The following is a 15,783-nucleotide window of genomic DNA, read 5'->3' on the forward strand; positions in this document are numbered from 1 at the left end:
AATTAAAAACTAAGCAAACTGGGTACATATAGAATATCCTGAACGATGTGAGTTGTAATATTTCTCACTTATTGAGCCGACGGTATTCCGAAACAGTGGCACAGGTGCGTGAGGTTGAAAAGTAAGCTTTAACAAATAGCCTAAAGGCAACAGTTGGTGCATTATTTTTTCATTTCATGTCAACGTGACATATTTTCCAGCCATGTGTGTGTGTGTCTGCTTATAGGCTTGTATATAAAGCATCTTGAATATCTCGTCCAATCTTCCAAGCCCCAGGATATTAATGGTTCAGTTTAATGACACTCTTCAAAGCTTTTTGACCTTTGAGAAACTTTTTGGCACGCCTGATATAGAATTTTATGAAAACCCTTTCTAATCAAAAATGAAAGTAATTATGATTTTTTGTCAATGTTTACGTTTTCCAGCTAAAGGTCGTCTTCAATGCCCTCCCCCGAATTTTTTGATTCGTGACACTTACAGTACCCCCTGAATATCAAACATTGTGTTCGCTTGTTTGCGGATGATAAGATACCGGAAGTTCAAGGACCCTTTAACTCTTTACATTTTATTTCACTTAAATTACTAAATTCGGGCGCATCTCGATCTTACCGCATATCAGATGCGAAATAGTTCCTCTGTTACAACTTTTCTTATGACGGTTACTTTATTATCCTGTAATAGTGTACTAGTTTTCCATAAATTATATATTTAGACTGTACGTATTCAAAATCAATAGCTAGGTAGTTCTTTTTACTTGGAACTGTGGGTAAAAAATATTCTGCCTGAAATCCAAAATGGCGACTTTTCCCGACGAGTGTTTGAATCTTGTTTAGTATTATTCTTGTACCTACAAACGCTTCCATGTTAGCCATCCCGTTTGAAAGCGGTGGCATTTTTTATTTTGATTTCTGAAGTGCAGATTTTCGTATGAGTTCGTCCGAGGAATCGTCTCAGAGCCCGGGAGCACAAGCCCCAGAAAACGGTGCCGCAGACAGGTATTAAAACGTTATCGTTAACAACTTACATTTTTGGCGATGATATCATGTTTTAGAGGCACTGTTCTGTTCGTTTCTGTCCCCCATTCAATCTATGGAAACTTTCTACAGTGCCGTTTGCTTATTTTAGCTGTTGGGATGACAATATCGTCCGCTTCGTCGAAACTGCGAACACTTCAGATCAAATCCCGAAGACTATTTGTGGGGCCAGGCCTCCGGCCTCCGTACCCGACCTTCCAATTTCCGTACTTGCATGGTGATCATTTCCCCGATTCTTTGATTCTACATAGCGATGTGCGAATCCAAGGAGTCAGTATTTCTCCCATGAACGTAACATGGAAGAATATTGTCTTACTATTCTTTGTTTATCCCACAGCAACAACAAACTCACACCAGTGAATGCCCAAGCAGGTTCAACAGCAGAAGACATGTAAGTGAACGCCTTCTTTTGATAACAGAGCCTAAATGTCGTCAAAAAACTAAATCCTTTGTAGTTTTAGTGACAGAATAGTCAGTGTTTTAGGGCTTTGACATTTGATGTTGGCTACCATGTCATCATCATGATTATAGGATAGGAAGGGAATAATGTCACAACCTTATATTAAACTCAAGGGGTAGTAAAGTCGTTGGGTAGAGACAGATATCAAGGCATAGTCAAACAACATTTTCGACATTTATGGTTTTCATTATCAAGGTGATACACTTGAAATTCTTAGCAACTCATTCATACATCATTCATATTTACTTTATGTATTGTTGTACAAATCTTATTTGTGCCGTTGGTGGAAGTTTGAATCCCTACTACTGTAAGAGAATATTGTATGCCAAAATAAAAAACTTCGGACGTGATTGGCACATTGCCATATCGTTCATGTTTCAATATACAGTAGCGCCCAAGGCTTTCTAAATGCCAAATTAGATGTAGAGACACTATGTAACCCATTGTGATACCAAACTGTAGAAAGTTTGTTTCCACAACTGACATACTAGTACAGTTGTAATACCATACTTTTCTAGCATTTCAATAGTGCAACATTATCTAATATAGAGGAAATCAAGTTGGATTTTTATGCCTTTCAGGGCATGGATGCATGTACTAATATTCTTCTGTGAAGTTTGTTGGCATTAGAAAGTACAACTATCACAGATGGACTCCTTGGCTTTAAAACCTGCCTGTATTATGGTTCACATATAGCTACTGAAGAATATCTTCAATAATGCACTGACAGCGCTGTTTCATACTGCACTAGCTTCATATTTTTTCTGTGAGAAACGAAAAGCTGCATTATTTTAATCTTAACATGATTGTGTGTAACAGTGATGCAATTGTGGATTTTTATGAAATTTTGCAGGAAGCGTGTGGCTGCAAAACAATTGATTGAGCGTTACTACTACCAGTTGATTGATGGCTGTGGCGATGGGAAGTGTCCTAACGAGTTCTGTGCATCCAGTGGCAAACGCAAGAAGCTTGACAGCAATGAAGCTGCTGTTCTGGCACTGGAACTATTCAAGAAGAAAGCTAAACTCTGCGAGAGTCCTACCAAAATTGCCAAAAAGGCACCTAAGGCTGAAAATGCAGACTCTTCTGATAGCGCAGCAAGTACATCATTGACCAAACCAATACAGTGTACTGAAGGCCCATCAACAAGCAACTGTGATAATAACCAGTTAGCAGGTACAGTTTTTTCCATCATTCAGTCAGGTCGTTCATTTTTGTCGCTCAGTCAATGCCAGAAAGACCTAACTCAGACTAAGCTTTCAAGCTGCATACATTATGATATGGTCCACTAGTTTGTATTCTCCGCAAGGCTCTTTAGTGTTTCATACTGCAAACAAAAGGCTTAGCCATGAAGAAAAGGACCGGTAATTGTCATCGTAAAATTTAAATATGTAGAACAACAGTAAACAGCGCATACAAGGTTTTCGTTACTAAGGATTGACCTTGTTCCATGGCCCTTGTTATATCAATGTGGAACTATTGAGGGAAAACAGGAATCATCCCAAACTTTGCACTGTAGTTACATTCCTGGACTTCCCAATGAAATTGTATCAGTGAGCCCTTCATGAACTTCAAAGACTGTTTGTTTGCAAACAGACTTAAGTACGTAACAAGAATCAGCTGCCACACAATATACACATATATATATGAGGCAGGACTACTAGAAAGAGTACAGTATCTCTATATCTGACAACTGTAATGGCAATTATAGCAAAATTGGATGAGTTTTTCCATACGAACAATGCTTATTTGAGAAGCATCACTATCATTATAAACCTGATTACTTTTCTTTTTTGTCATTGAGGGATAAAGTTTTCCCCAACTTCACTAACACTTCTTTCCATGACATCTTGTTATTTCCCCAAAAACAGTGAAACCCAAGAAAAAGGGCCTTTCAGAAGCAGATGTTCTGGAGTTACTCGGGAAGTGTAAAGATAGCAATGATTACTCACCGCTTGTCAGAGTCATCGGAGAGGTCTTCTCTTGTACAGAGACTCTGAACGTGAGTTTCTTGAAGTCTCAACGTGTCGAAGAAAATAAAGTAAGAGAAACGCCCATAGATGCTGACAGAGACATTGATGAATCCACAGAACACGATGCCGATAATGACAAGAACGTGACACTTATAAATGACCTGATGACTGTAGATATCGAAGCAGTTAGGCGCATCTACCAGGCGCTATTTGCTGAAGGGGGCAAAAGAACAGAAAATGCACTGCTCAATGCGTTAGTGTATTTATCACCTACAGTGGAAATTGACTTGCGATACAAGCACCCCCTGAAAAATAATCCCAGCTATCTGAATTTGTTCCTGATTCTGATGGAAAATCCTATGCTCCACAGCCCTGAATATCTGGACAGTGCTCTGCCAAGTTTCTGTAAAGCTATGAGTCTTCTACCTGTTCCAGCTCAGGCCAAGGTCGTGAGAATATGGTCCAAGTACCCGGAGCATAATCTCAAGAAGAAACTTGAAATGTTCCAACAGCTCATTACCTTTAAGGTCATTAGCGGTCAGTACAGTGGACGCACGAGGAATGCCCTGGTGAACGACGATGATTCCATCACAAGTGCAACAAAGTGCATGAAAATTATCTTCTATGCCAGTTTACTAGCCGGAGAGATCGACGAGAAGAACGACAACATCAAGATTGAGCACGAGGATCTCAATGACCTTTTTGGGGCCATCGCTCACGAGGTCAAGGAAAGGAAAGTGCCAAAAGAAGATGACCTTGAGAAGGAACTGGGTGTCAAAGCAATTGACTCGTATAAACCCCTAATAGCATTAGATGATTTCTACAATGAACCTCTCAATGAACACATCGAGATGGATCGGGACTTCACTAACTACAAGAGTGAAATGGGCGATCGTTTCTCATTCCTCAATTATCCGTTCATTTTAACACCGGCCACCAAGAACTTAGGTCTCTACTATGACAACCGTATCCGCATGTATAACGAGAGAAGAATGACAGTGTTACACAGTCTCGTACAGGGTCATCAGATTAATCCATATCTTAGGCTGAAAGTTAGGCGAGATCACATCATTGATGATGCTCTTGTCAGGGTAAGAATTTTGGACAGCATGAATGTACATGTATTCTTGCATGTGTCAAAGCAAGATTTGAGATTCACAAGTGCTGATAGATTGTGACTTTTCCCTGCCATGCTAATCTAGATTCAGAAAGAAACTAAGCATGTGAATGTTTTGTCATGTGTGTTTCCTACCTGTACTAATCTACTTGCCAAAATATATCACGATGCCCTCTTATCCCATTTCCAAATAATGTCATCCGACATCGTGATGTACAGCAAAGTGATAACTCACAAAGTGGGGCAGTGGGAGGCTTTAGAGTGGTTTGCTTTGACCCGTTGGCATTACTTGAACTTGACATATTGTCTAAATTGAGGTTTTGCCAACATTCTCAGGTGTAATTGTTAGCTAAGCAGTAACACTAGTTGATCACAGAGAAATCAATTCTGCCAAATTTGAAATATTGTCTTATACATGTACGAGGTCAGATATAGTCAAAACAACTAAGTCTGAAAGCAAGGGCTATATGTCTGACTGTGTTGACAATACCTCAATGTAGACAATATGTCTAGTTTGTCTTTTGCCAACGAGTCAGTGCAAACCACTGTAATAGATCCGTCTACACCAAATGTTGCAATGGCAATATTACATCAAAGACCCATGTCTTGCATGTCCATCAACTCAAACACTTGACATTTGAACTTGTCTTTTGAGTTGCATAAGAAGTTCGAGTGACTCGTACACAAAGAAACATTTTCAGGAAACCAAAAAAAAGGTTCTCAAGTTAGCACTGTATGCGACATGTGAAGTACCACTGTGGTGTACTTATGGTGCAGTATTTTTGCTAAGGTTGGTTGGGGAACATTGGCAAATGATTTTAGGATCTAATTACATTGATAAATCAAGGGGAATGTGGATACCATTTACTTGCTTAAAACTCCTAACAATAGCACTGTGATGTGTTTATGTACTCAGACTGCACAAAATGCATCTCTCTACTTTACATGAATACATCTTCAAATGCATGGGGATATTATTTATGTGGTGGAGACCATCAGAAGTGGATGACTGTTAGGTCATTGACTTTTTCTTTCTGCTGTGTGATCAATGCATTTATTATGCTTTCTGTTTTCCTTTGTTTTTCTTGTTGTTTTACCTTACAGTTAGAAATGGTAGCTATGGAAAACCCAGCTGACTTGAAGAAACAACTGTTTGTTGAATTTGATGGTGAGCAAGGTGTTGATGAAGGTGGTGTGTCCAAGGAGTTCTTTCAGCTAGTTGTTGAGGAGATTTTCAATCCAGACATTGGTAAGGTGGAGATGTTGTTATTTCTTGATAAATTGGGAATGTGAAATGGTGCTCACTCTCACCGGTATTGCTGCTTCTATGACAATGAATCACATACATATTTTCATTACCAGTTGTCGTACAAAGCACATGTAGGAATGAAAGTAAACCATCATATACATATATGTGAATGTGTGCTGGTCCTTGCTACAGCAAGCCTACTTTTTGTATCACTTCAATTAGATTTCAGTCATTGTATTTCCTTTCAACACTGCTCCATTTGATTACAGACCAGTCCGGGTCAGCTCCAAAATTGGAGACTCATTATGATAATGTATTCCGGCATTCAGCCAATCATCGACCAGATTACATCATTAATAAAGTACAGGTCACGCTGGGTCACAAATTACCCACCAAGTGTGATCGGCAGTTTTGGGCCGCTTATTAAGCCCCTGTCTTGTGAATTTCGACGAATTTCGACAGTCAACATAATCCACGTGTTCTGCAGAAGGTCATGTCCAACAAGGAGTCCGATTAGTGGACAAATATTCGAAATATTGACGATTCATTTCTACCCCAGTTTATCGATTTCGCTCAAGTACCGAGAATCATTTTGTGGATGTTCGTCATCTCTATTAGAAATACTGTTATAAAGGTTATTGTGTAGGTACGCGTATAACATTTTGCAAGAAAGAAGAGCAATGTCAGAGCTTTAAAACGATACCTGTTTTGTAGTTGTCAAACGCAGACTAAAAATGGTACGCGATTTTGAAAATGTGTTGACAGAGTGGCCACACAACTGTTCCCCATACGGTAGAATTTGTATCGCTGCCATCTCCGATACAAATGGGGTATTCTGAACGATCTGTGTAGGTACACGATTTATATTTCGCAGGACTTCAAGCCAGAGTCTAGGAATCACAGCGATATATGGGGTTTGGTTGTCTTAGCCAGAATAAAACTGGTACGCGATTTTGAAATTGTGTTTGACAGAGTGGCCACACAACTGTTCGACATTATGACAGAATACGGCGCGGGAGTTCGACACAGTATGGCGTACGTAACGAAGGACGCATGTGGAGGTTGCCAGGAAATACATTTTTACTGATGGCGCGCTGGCCGCTGATTGGCTAATGAGAGGGGAAAATATTATGGTATAGCGTCTCCAATTTTGGAGCTGACCCGGACTGCAGACAGAGGCATGTTTTCATGAACAAGTTTCATGACTGCATAGTATGTTTATGTGTTGCACATTCATACATGTGGCTGGCTTAGTAAAATATTTTTGTATGGCTGTGTTGATAATTTTCGTCAAAGTGTGCTCATGATTTGAATGGTTGTAAAGTTGCGCTCAAATTTAGAGCATTCATCAAACCCAGTCAAAAGTTTGTGATGATTACTGGAATAAGGTATATTTGGGAACTATCCAAATATGCCTTATTTCCAGTGATCATCACAGTCCTGGTATCAAGTTACGTGTTGATGTCTTTCCTGATGCAGTGGGAAATGATCACCTGTGTTGTGGCTCCAATACATAGTATGTGTAGCTGTATCTTGCACTGTACAGGTTAAAAAACTATCTTTATGGCTGTATGTTATGATTCATGTAATAATGATGATCTTTAATGTTTATATACTAAGTTGCCAGCAGGAGATGCATGTCATGGAGAAAGAAACAATCTTCTGAACACTTTTTGTGGATTTAATAAGTTTGTCTAAAACAAAGACAACACATCCAGAACTAGATTCCAACTGCTCTTCATACTTTTGTAGGCTTTGCCATGCCCCCTGACTTCTATTGCCAGCACATATGCCCACAAATAAGTCATAGCATAGTCTTCTTTAGCAACCTGTAGTAGCCAGCAAGGTTTCACTATAGAGGATGTAACTTGGTCATTGAGCATTCCCTTGCTAGACTTGCCCTGAAATGTCAATGATTGACAGAGAGACTGGGAGAATGTGTCGCAAGCAAGAGGCTTTGAGAGGGTCTATACATGTACTACATGTACCAGCAAAATCTTACCCCCCTGTGATAGTGCCATCAATACTTGGCTCGTGTATACAGCCCTTGAATTTTTTGGTCGATATTTAGTTTTGTAACACTTTGTTACATCCTAATATTTACAGGTATGTTCCGTCTTGATTTACAGGTATGTTCCGTCTTGATGAGGGCACCAACAGCTACTGGTTCAACCCTACATCCTTTGAGAGTGATGGACAGTTCACTTTGATAGGCATTGTCCTGGGTCTGGCCATCTACAATAACATTATCCTTGATGTCCATTTCCCAATGGTGGTGTATAGGAAACTCATGGGCAAGATCGGAAACTTCAAAGACATGGAGGACTCCCATCCAGTGAGTTGTGAATTTCTCTTCATGGGCAGTTGGTTCTGTTGATCGTTAGAAAATCCCACATTGTCAGACCGAAATGGAGTATTATTCAGCAAAAATTCATGTCTACAGAACTGAGATATTTCAACTCTATCCACCCTGTTTCCTTATACGTCAACAAAATTATTCCCACGGGGTCAGCATCATACATGTATGAACATGTGTAATATGATAAAGTTTTCGTTTGTCAAAAGAGTATTCAGCTCACAAGAGATCTGGGAAAGTTTTACATTCCACACAACTGAACAGATTCGAAACTCTGTCTGTGGAAGTCATTATTTTATCACTGTAATGTGACATTTACTAAATCTTGGTGACTGTGTAATTGAAACTCAGGATATTGACCATTGTAAAGACTTGTTCAGGTTAATGACCCCAGGATTTACAGTGTTTGCTTCATGCCTTTTCATCAAGGCTAAAAGCAATCATATTCAAAGCCTTCATAGTGAAATATTTATCCCTTTCGTAAGTAATGAAAATGCATGTAATGTTCATTTCTCAGGTAATATACAACAGTCTGAAGTCACTTCTAGAGTATGAGGACAGTGTTGAAGATACATTTATGCAAACATTTCAAATCAGTTTACAAGATTTGTTTGGTGCTCCAGTAACCTTTGAACTCAAGGAAAATGGTAACTCTATTCCAGTTACCAATGAGAACAGACAGGTTAGTGTATTTCTGAATTCTTTTCATCGTTTAATCATAGTCTGTGGAAAAAGAGGGCCTGGGTTTAGGGTAAAATATGATCCATTGGCGGACTGCAATACTCATCATCTTACTGCAATCAGGTTCTGTACTCCATTTGATAATTACCTGTGTTCTGTCCGTTCTCCAGTCTGCCTTTCTGTAACAGCCCATTTACTGTTTACAGTTTTGAATCCATGTTGGTTCTCTTGTGTAAAATGTTTTGCATGTGTGTCACTGTGTGTGAGTGACTACACTGTACATGTATGTCTATCTGTCTCTGTATTTGGTCAGCATAGCATCTTCTCTTTTGCTCTACTGAGTGATGAAGCCAGCCAAGTTGAACTTTCCACTCGGTGTGTGTTTTTACAGATTCACAGAGAAAGGAAGTGAATAACCGTGAGAAACAAATAAATCTAAAATATGACAGGATTATCATTGTAAATTTTAAAAAGAGCTAATATCGTCATATTAATATTTTGATAAGAGGCAAAAAAGCACAAAAGCAGCCTTCTTATTCTTGATATGTTTCAATATTCCATTGATAACATTCTTTCATTGTTTGTCGTAGGAGTTTGTTGAATTGTATGCAGACTATGTATTAAACAAATCGATTGAGAAACAATTCAGGGCCTTCCTACGTGGGTTCCTCATGGTCACTGATGAATCTCCCTTGAAGCAGTGGTTCACACCAGAAGAAGTTGAAATGCTGGTGTGTGGCAGCAAGGTAAGTCCTACATCCAATGTGACAGTTGCATTTCTAATAAACCAGCCTCGGTGATCACACGAGAAAAAATTCCAACCCATTACAAATGTGACCATGGTATTTTCTCTATGGGAAAAAGTAAAATTTCAGAATTTAAAAAAAACTAAGACGGTCAAAGTTTTTCTTACTGCAAGAACTTTAAAATGAGCCCCCAAAAGTGGTCGATCAGGAAAGAATTAAAAATTTTGAGAGTCCGAAATATCTGTCGCTGAGGCACATTCTATGTTTAGGTACTTGAAGTCCATGTTATTTCAACAGCAAAACACTGTAAATAAAAAGTACCTCCATTAAAATAGTGATACATCCTGTATAAGAATTTGTTTTTCACAGCATGATAACAAACTTCATGGGTTCAGGAAAACAATTTATTTTTCATCCAGTATTCATGACTTTAATATAGAATACTGACCTTTGGACTCTGTTGGACTAAAGTTGTTGATTTGAGAATATTGAGTTGACTGTAAATGTTGTCATTACAGCATTTGGACTTCGACGCTTTGGAAGAAGCCACAGAATACGATGGCGGATTCTCAAGAGACAGTCCAATCATCAGGTATTGAAATCCATGACATTCCTCACAGTTTCTCTCTCGCATGTGTAATATGCTGACTTCATGTGCGTCCATTTAGTATGACATCATCTTCAGTCTGCGTTCTGTATTTCTCATGACATGACCAATCAAGTTCTGGAAATTTTACTCTAATAGCATTATGCTTGTGTTAACTTTATCTGTATGTATATTAACATACCTCGTGTATGCAAGTTGAGCCATTATATTGTCATGTGAAAAGACCCCATAAAGAAGAATTTCAGAAGGTCAAAGAGGAAATTAATTTAGTAAATTGAACCAACCCACCATGGAATTCATCAAAATTTAGTATAGTAGTATTGGTAGAATATATATATAAAGGAATATTAACACTTTAATTCTAGAGCTGTTATCTTTGTTGGCCTCAACTTGCACTGTCATCAATGGCAAAATGTACATGTATGTAAACAAAGTTTGCTTATTTTAAAAAATAAAATATCAGTTGTGGTTATAGTAATTGTTCCCATCTAACCATGTGCTTACATTACCAAATTTATACAAACTTGATATACATTTTCATGATGGCAAGCAGCATGTTTGATGGGATTTTGATGCACTTCAGGCTGACACAAATGCGTCGATGTTTGTGCCACTAAAAAATGATGCTGATGGCCTAACTATGTAATTGTGTTTTCTCTGTTGGAATACAGGCAATTCTGGGAAATTGTGCACGCTTTCAGTGAGGAAGATAAGAAGAAGTTACTGATGTTCACCACAGGAAGTGACCGAGTACCCATCGGTGGATTGGCCAAATTGAAACTGATCATTGCCAGAAATGGCCCTGACTCAGATAGGTGAGAGTTTGTTTTTTCTCATCAGCTGTTCAAGCTTTTGTAATATTTCTAATTTGTGCCTTAGGGATTTTGTCAATTTTTCTTAATACATGTATGTCTATGTAGTCAGTCTCTACTACAGAAATTATTCAGAATAGACTATTCCTTCCGCCACCAGACTGCAGGTGCAGAGAGAAGATACTCAAGAGTAGTCACAATGTTTGAAAGTGCATGGTGGAAGCATTTCCCAGTGTTTGCTCCAGGTTTTTCTCGTAAGGGGGAAATATCCAACACTGCTTTAAAATTTTGCGGTGATCTGGTTCTTATTGAGGGGTGTATCATAATAGATGTGCAAATTTAAGTTCTGTAAATTAAGGTTACAGTGTGGATCGAATATCAGTTTAAAGACAGTCTACAGTTTCTTGCTTTTTTCCATGTAGTAAATGTTTAGAGAAGCTTACACAAATCATTCACACTTGATTCATACAAGTTCAAGCATACAATTGTGATCTAGAGGCAAACTCAAGTTAAAAATGGCTCACAAAGTTTTGTGTCCGTTTCACTTTTCAGATTGCCAACATCCCACACCTGCTTCAATGTACTGTTGCTGCCGCAATACAGCAGCAAGGAAAAACTGGAGGAACGGCTTATCAAGGCCATTTCCAATGCCAAAGGCTTTGGAATGCTTTGAAAGAGGTACATCATCACCAACAATAACAACAACAAAGACGACAGTTTTCAATAACAACATCAAACACTTAACTTTAAGCATTTTACTTTTTTCATAGACATCAAATTTACTGTCTTGTGTGTGTCTTAAAGGCTGACATGCAAGCTGTTAACTGATTGGTGGATTTTGCTAAATTATCGCAGGATTACAACAAAGTCAACCAATCAGAATATACTTTGCTGTTAACTCCTAATTTACGTCAGAAAGAAGGAAATGAAAGCAAGATAGTAAGACATTTAACATTTTTGATTAAGATGTAGCTTAATTTAGCTATTAACCTCAACAAAGCTCAGAAATGTCATTTTAATTATCTCCACTATTCCTATTTCTCTTTTTTGTGTGATTTTCTGACAAGAGCGCTCAGAATTTCATGTCCGTTCATGTTATTAATCCTGTTCACAGCTGTGAAAACACAGCTTAGGGCAAAAATGACAACTATATCACTATGGTACATTAAATAAAACCCCCAGCTGTCTGTGTTTCAGATGAAAATAAAACATGTTAAACCACCACTAAAAGGTAAAATCCTATGAAATCCACCTGAATCACTGCACTGAATTTTTGCAGAAAGAATGAAAAACATGAGAAACACAGGTCCTTGTATATGATAGTAATTGACACTTTTGTCAGTTATAAAATAGAATGAGGTCAACTCTCCCACTGACAGAAAACAAGTAAATAAATTTGAATTATTGAGCTTAATATTCCGCCTACTTGATATAAGAAAACAAAGAACCTTTGTGAAACGGTTCAGTGTACTGCTGTGTTTCCTTCCCAAGTGCACAGTGAAAGGTCATCTAGGGGTCAAAGGCAAATGCTTTCTATGTTGCAGTGTGTCATGGGCACACTGCAGAAGTGATGTAAAGGGGAATTTTTGTCAATCTTGCCATATTTCAATCTATCAACCTATCAGGTTTTGTGGTGTCATCTTTATTTTTACCTTTTCACTAGCAAAGTTTGGTACAACCCAATCTTTTTTTTTTTGAATGAAGAGCTTTGATCTCACGACTAGATGTGGGTGTGAAATGGTACAGAATGAGTGCCATGTCATGCCTTTGTCTATGATGAAGCCATTCTGTATGGAAAACTGCTGGGAAAATTTACAAGCTCTGTTCACATTGTAACTGTCTACACTCCATGTAGACATGATACAAAACCCATTACGTAAGATTTGCATACACGAAAAGCAGTAGAAGATGGTTTCTTTTGGTGGATTATTGGTAAAATTTTTACACTATTATATACATAAATCTTTCTTGAAACACTGAAGAAGTTGATTATCAATTTGGGGGTCTGGGGGCGCTTTTTACCCATAGTGCTATCGTAGGGATCATAGTTTGTCTGTGGGATCAGGTCACTTGATGCAGGGAATGCAATATGCTATGGAATTGATTGTTTGGGAATGAAGGTTTTCCTTTGCAATTTTGCATCCTGTTGCCCAGCACTCGCCTTTGTTTAAGTGGTCCTCCCATAGACATTCTCTGTGGCTGATGAGGTAATTTGTACTAAGGGGAAAAACACTTCATTGATACACTATACCCATACAGCGTCTTTTTTCATGTAAAGGGACACCTTCAATTTTCTGTAAACTTGTACCAATTAATAGAGTGGGACACTGATGGTAGATTTTTAGTGAACTCGCTTTCCCCCAAGCTCACCTTGAACTATGCACGTACCTCATTACCGTCTATTTGTCATGTATGTAGCCAATAGAAATCCTGGCATCAAATTATGATGGCAAGGGCTTGCTAATCAATCTAGTGTTACACAGTGCTTAGACCCAGTACCAATGGAAACACATGCACTGCTTCTTTTTCCAGTTTTGCATTTTCTGTTGCGCAGAATTTCACTCAAAATGCCATCAGTGATATCTGTGTCTTGCTGGAGCTGTAGAATATTGTACTCCTCCTGGCAAAAGAAGTGGACAGGTACTGGACCCCTTTAATTGCAAACCCCTTCAGTGTGATTGCAACACACACAAATACACCAAAAATCATCATTCAGAGCAAAGTGGTCAGACCAATGAGAGTAGTCATTAAAGCTGTGTCACAGAGAACTATATGATTGCTTTCACTGACTTTGTTTCGTTTCTATGACTTTAACAAAAGGCTGTCAGAGAAGTTGTCACGGCTGAGAGATTGTGCCCTCGGATTGATACAGCAAATTTGTGAGGCCATTGTTCCAGAAACTCTACAGGGAGTGTTATGTACATAGAAATGAGATTGATGTTTTGACTGTGTCATACTCGGCCACAGAAACTACAAATTTACCCGTAGGGGTAACAAACTGTGAATAGTAGTTTTTTCGTCATTCCTATTTTATGCAGGAAAAGCTATCTCTCTAATTATTGAGAACGCAAACCAAAAATATGCTTGCTTTAGAAAAATATGTTGGCTGTGACAAATGTAGAAGTGTGAATGCCCCAGTTTATTACACATTGAAAATTTGACGTTGTCCTTATGTCAGTGGCTTGAACAGATTTATTTACAAGTGCATTGCAAAAAGTCTGTTTTGCATTATTACATTACATTTTGTTAGATGGAACTCTGAGCAGAGAGCAGCTATGCTCCCATTCTTTGCGTCTCTGAACAGACAATGATGTAGAAGAGTCGCCATTCTTTTGTGTACAGCAGTTTTTACCTGAAGTTGCTCTTGAAAAGCCCTCACAAAGCATTTAAGCTCTCGGTTGGAAAAGTATGTGTTACACATCAGCATCATTGACCAGTGTAAAGATGAAACAGCCATCTTCAGTGGGTTTTTTTGACCAAGGTCTGGGAATGTACAGAGAGAGAGTTTTCAAACTCAGCATTTCATCCATTACCAGTGTGATGATTTTTGTACACCAGTGGGCAACTCTTGCAAATAAGCTGTAGTATCCAGATAACATACTGTATACTGGCATCCTCGTAAAAACTGCTGTCAATATTGCTTTCCATCACAGCACTGACTAACCAATATTGCCCGCAGCAGTAACTGTGCGTAGTGCCCTCAAGACCAATATAATGCACCACTGATGTATTAGAGTCATCCTTGCCTCGGGGGAAATCTTTCAAATCAAATGTATTGTTGTATGAACAACTGGGAACATTTTTCTCTTATACAGAATACTGAAGAACAGAAACTCACAGGGCTCTCAGCATTTTATTTCCATCTTTCACTGTACAGTTGACTGTAAACCAAACACTTATTAGTGACATTTCTGTGTATAAAAAAAGAGAATCAAGCATGGTAGTGAAAGTCGCTGTCAGTGATAATATTCTTTTTCATGACTCAACTAATCTTAGCTATGTAGTAAGAAGCAGAGTTTATTTCTGTAATTGCAGAGCTTGATGTCAATGTATAGTTTGTTAGCAGTGTATCTAGAATCAGTACAAAGCGCACGTCTCCATTTCGATTGTACTTGTTTCCTGTGCCATCTTTCTCCACTGGCATTCTCACCAAATAGGAATACCTGATGTTACTTGTAATTGAAACTAAAGCCAACTATGCATTGAGAATTTTATTTAACCAAAATATCTTGAAAAGTATTGAAAAATGAGTATGCTATATATATATCAAATACACAGTATTGTCATTTCTTTTTTTGGTGCAGTTAGAATAATTTTTGCATAGTCATGGCTTGCACAATGTGGTTGCTTTTCTGCTTTCCTAACCAAATAAAGACGTTTTCAAGTGTTCCTTGCGTGAATATGTGTCTTTTGTACAGTCAGAAATGCATAGGCAGTGTCAAAACTATTGATGGGGTAACAGTTCCAGTAGATCCATGAAATCACTGCAATTTTTCTTCACATGCAGAGACTTACTGAGATATTAAACCAGACAAGAGGGTTATTTCAATCTATTTCCTGACTTGCAAAAGGCTGAGAAAAGTTGATTTTCTCAAAACGTTGTCAGATAAACCAAGAACAACAATTTGCAGCCAGTGGATTTTGTCTGGCTACATACACAGAATCTGCACTTTAAAATGGTCGTGTACTTATGCAAATAATTCACATTTAAAAACCTCTTCTTGAAGTTCTGCAACCAACAGTCTTGC

General features: G+C 38.3%; 1 protein-coding gene across 1 annotated transcript; it reads left to right on the top strand.

Moving 5' to 3' along the window:
- The first annotated feature begins 772 nt into the window (after window positions 1–772).
- On the top strand, window positions 773–15,422 carry LOC139131058 (ubiquitin-protein ligase E3A-like). The gene is made up of 11 exons (XM_070696994.1): window positions 773–995; window positions 1,372–1,425; window positions 2,348–2,670; window positions 3,366–4,558; window positions 5,689–5,833; window positions 7,963–8,168; window positions 8,707–8,871; window positions 9,461–9,616; window positions 10,135–10,208; window positions 10,895–11,038; window positions 11,588–15,422. The coding sequence occupies exons 1-11, from the start codon at window positions 928–930 to the stop codon at window positions 11,706–11,708; spliced, it is 2,649 nt and encodes an 882-aa protein (XP_070553095.1). The 5' UTR covers window positions 773–927; the 3' UTR covers window positions 11,709–15,422.
- The last annotated feature ends 361 nt before the right edge of the window (window positions 15,423–15,783 follow it).

Source organism: Ptychodera flava, chromosome 4 (assembly GCF_041260155.1).
Source record: "Ptychodera flava strain L36383 chromosome 4, AS_Pfla_20210202, whole genome shotgun sequence".
NCBI classification, from domain to species: domain Eukaryota; kingdom Metazoa; phylum Hemichordata; class Enteropneusta; family Ptychoderidae; genus Ptychodera; species Ptychodera flava.

What these genes read in the sequence shown, in the direction of transcription:
- LOC139131058 (XM_070696994.1), top strand. Translation starts at nt 928, where the DNA reads ATGAGTTCGTCCGAGGAATCGTCTCAGAGCCCGGGAGCACAAGCCCCA. An exon ending in TGATAATAACCAGTTAGCAG is followed by an intron (nt 2,671 to 3,365) that starts GTACAGTTTTTT and finishes CCCCAAAAACAG; the next exon opens with TGAAACCCAAGAAAAAGGGC. An exon ending in AATGGCCCTGACTCAGATAG is followed by an intron (nt 11,039 to 11,587) that starts GTGAGAGTTTGT and finishes TTCACTTTTCAG; the next exon opens with ATTGCCAACATCCCACACCT.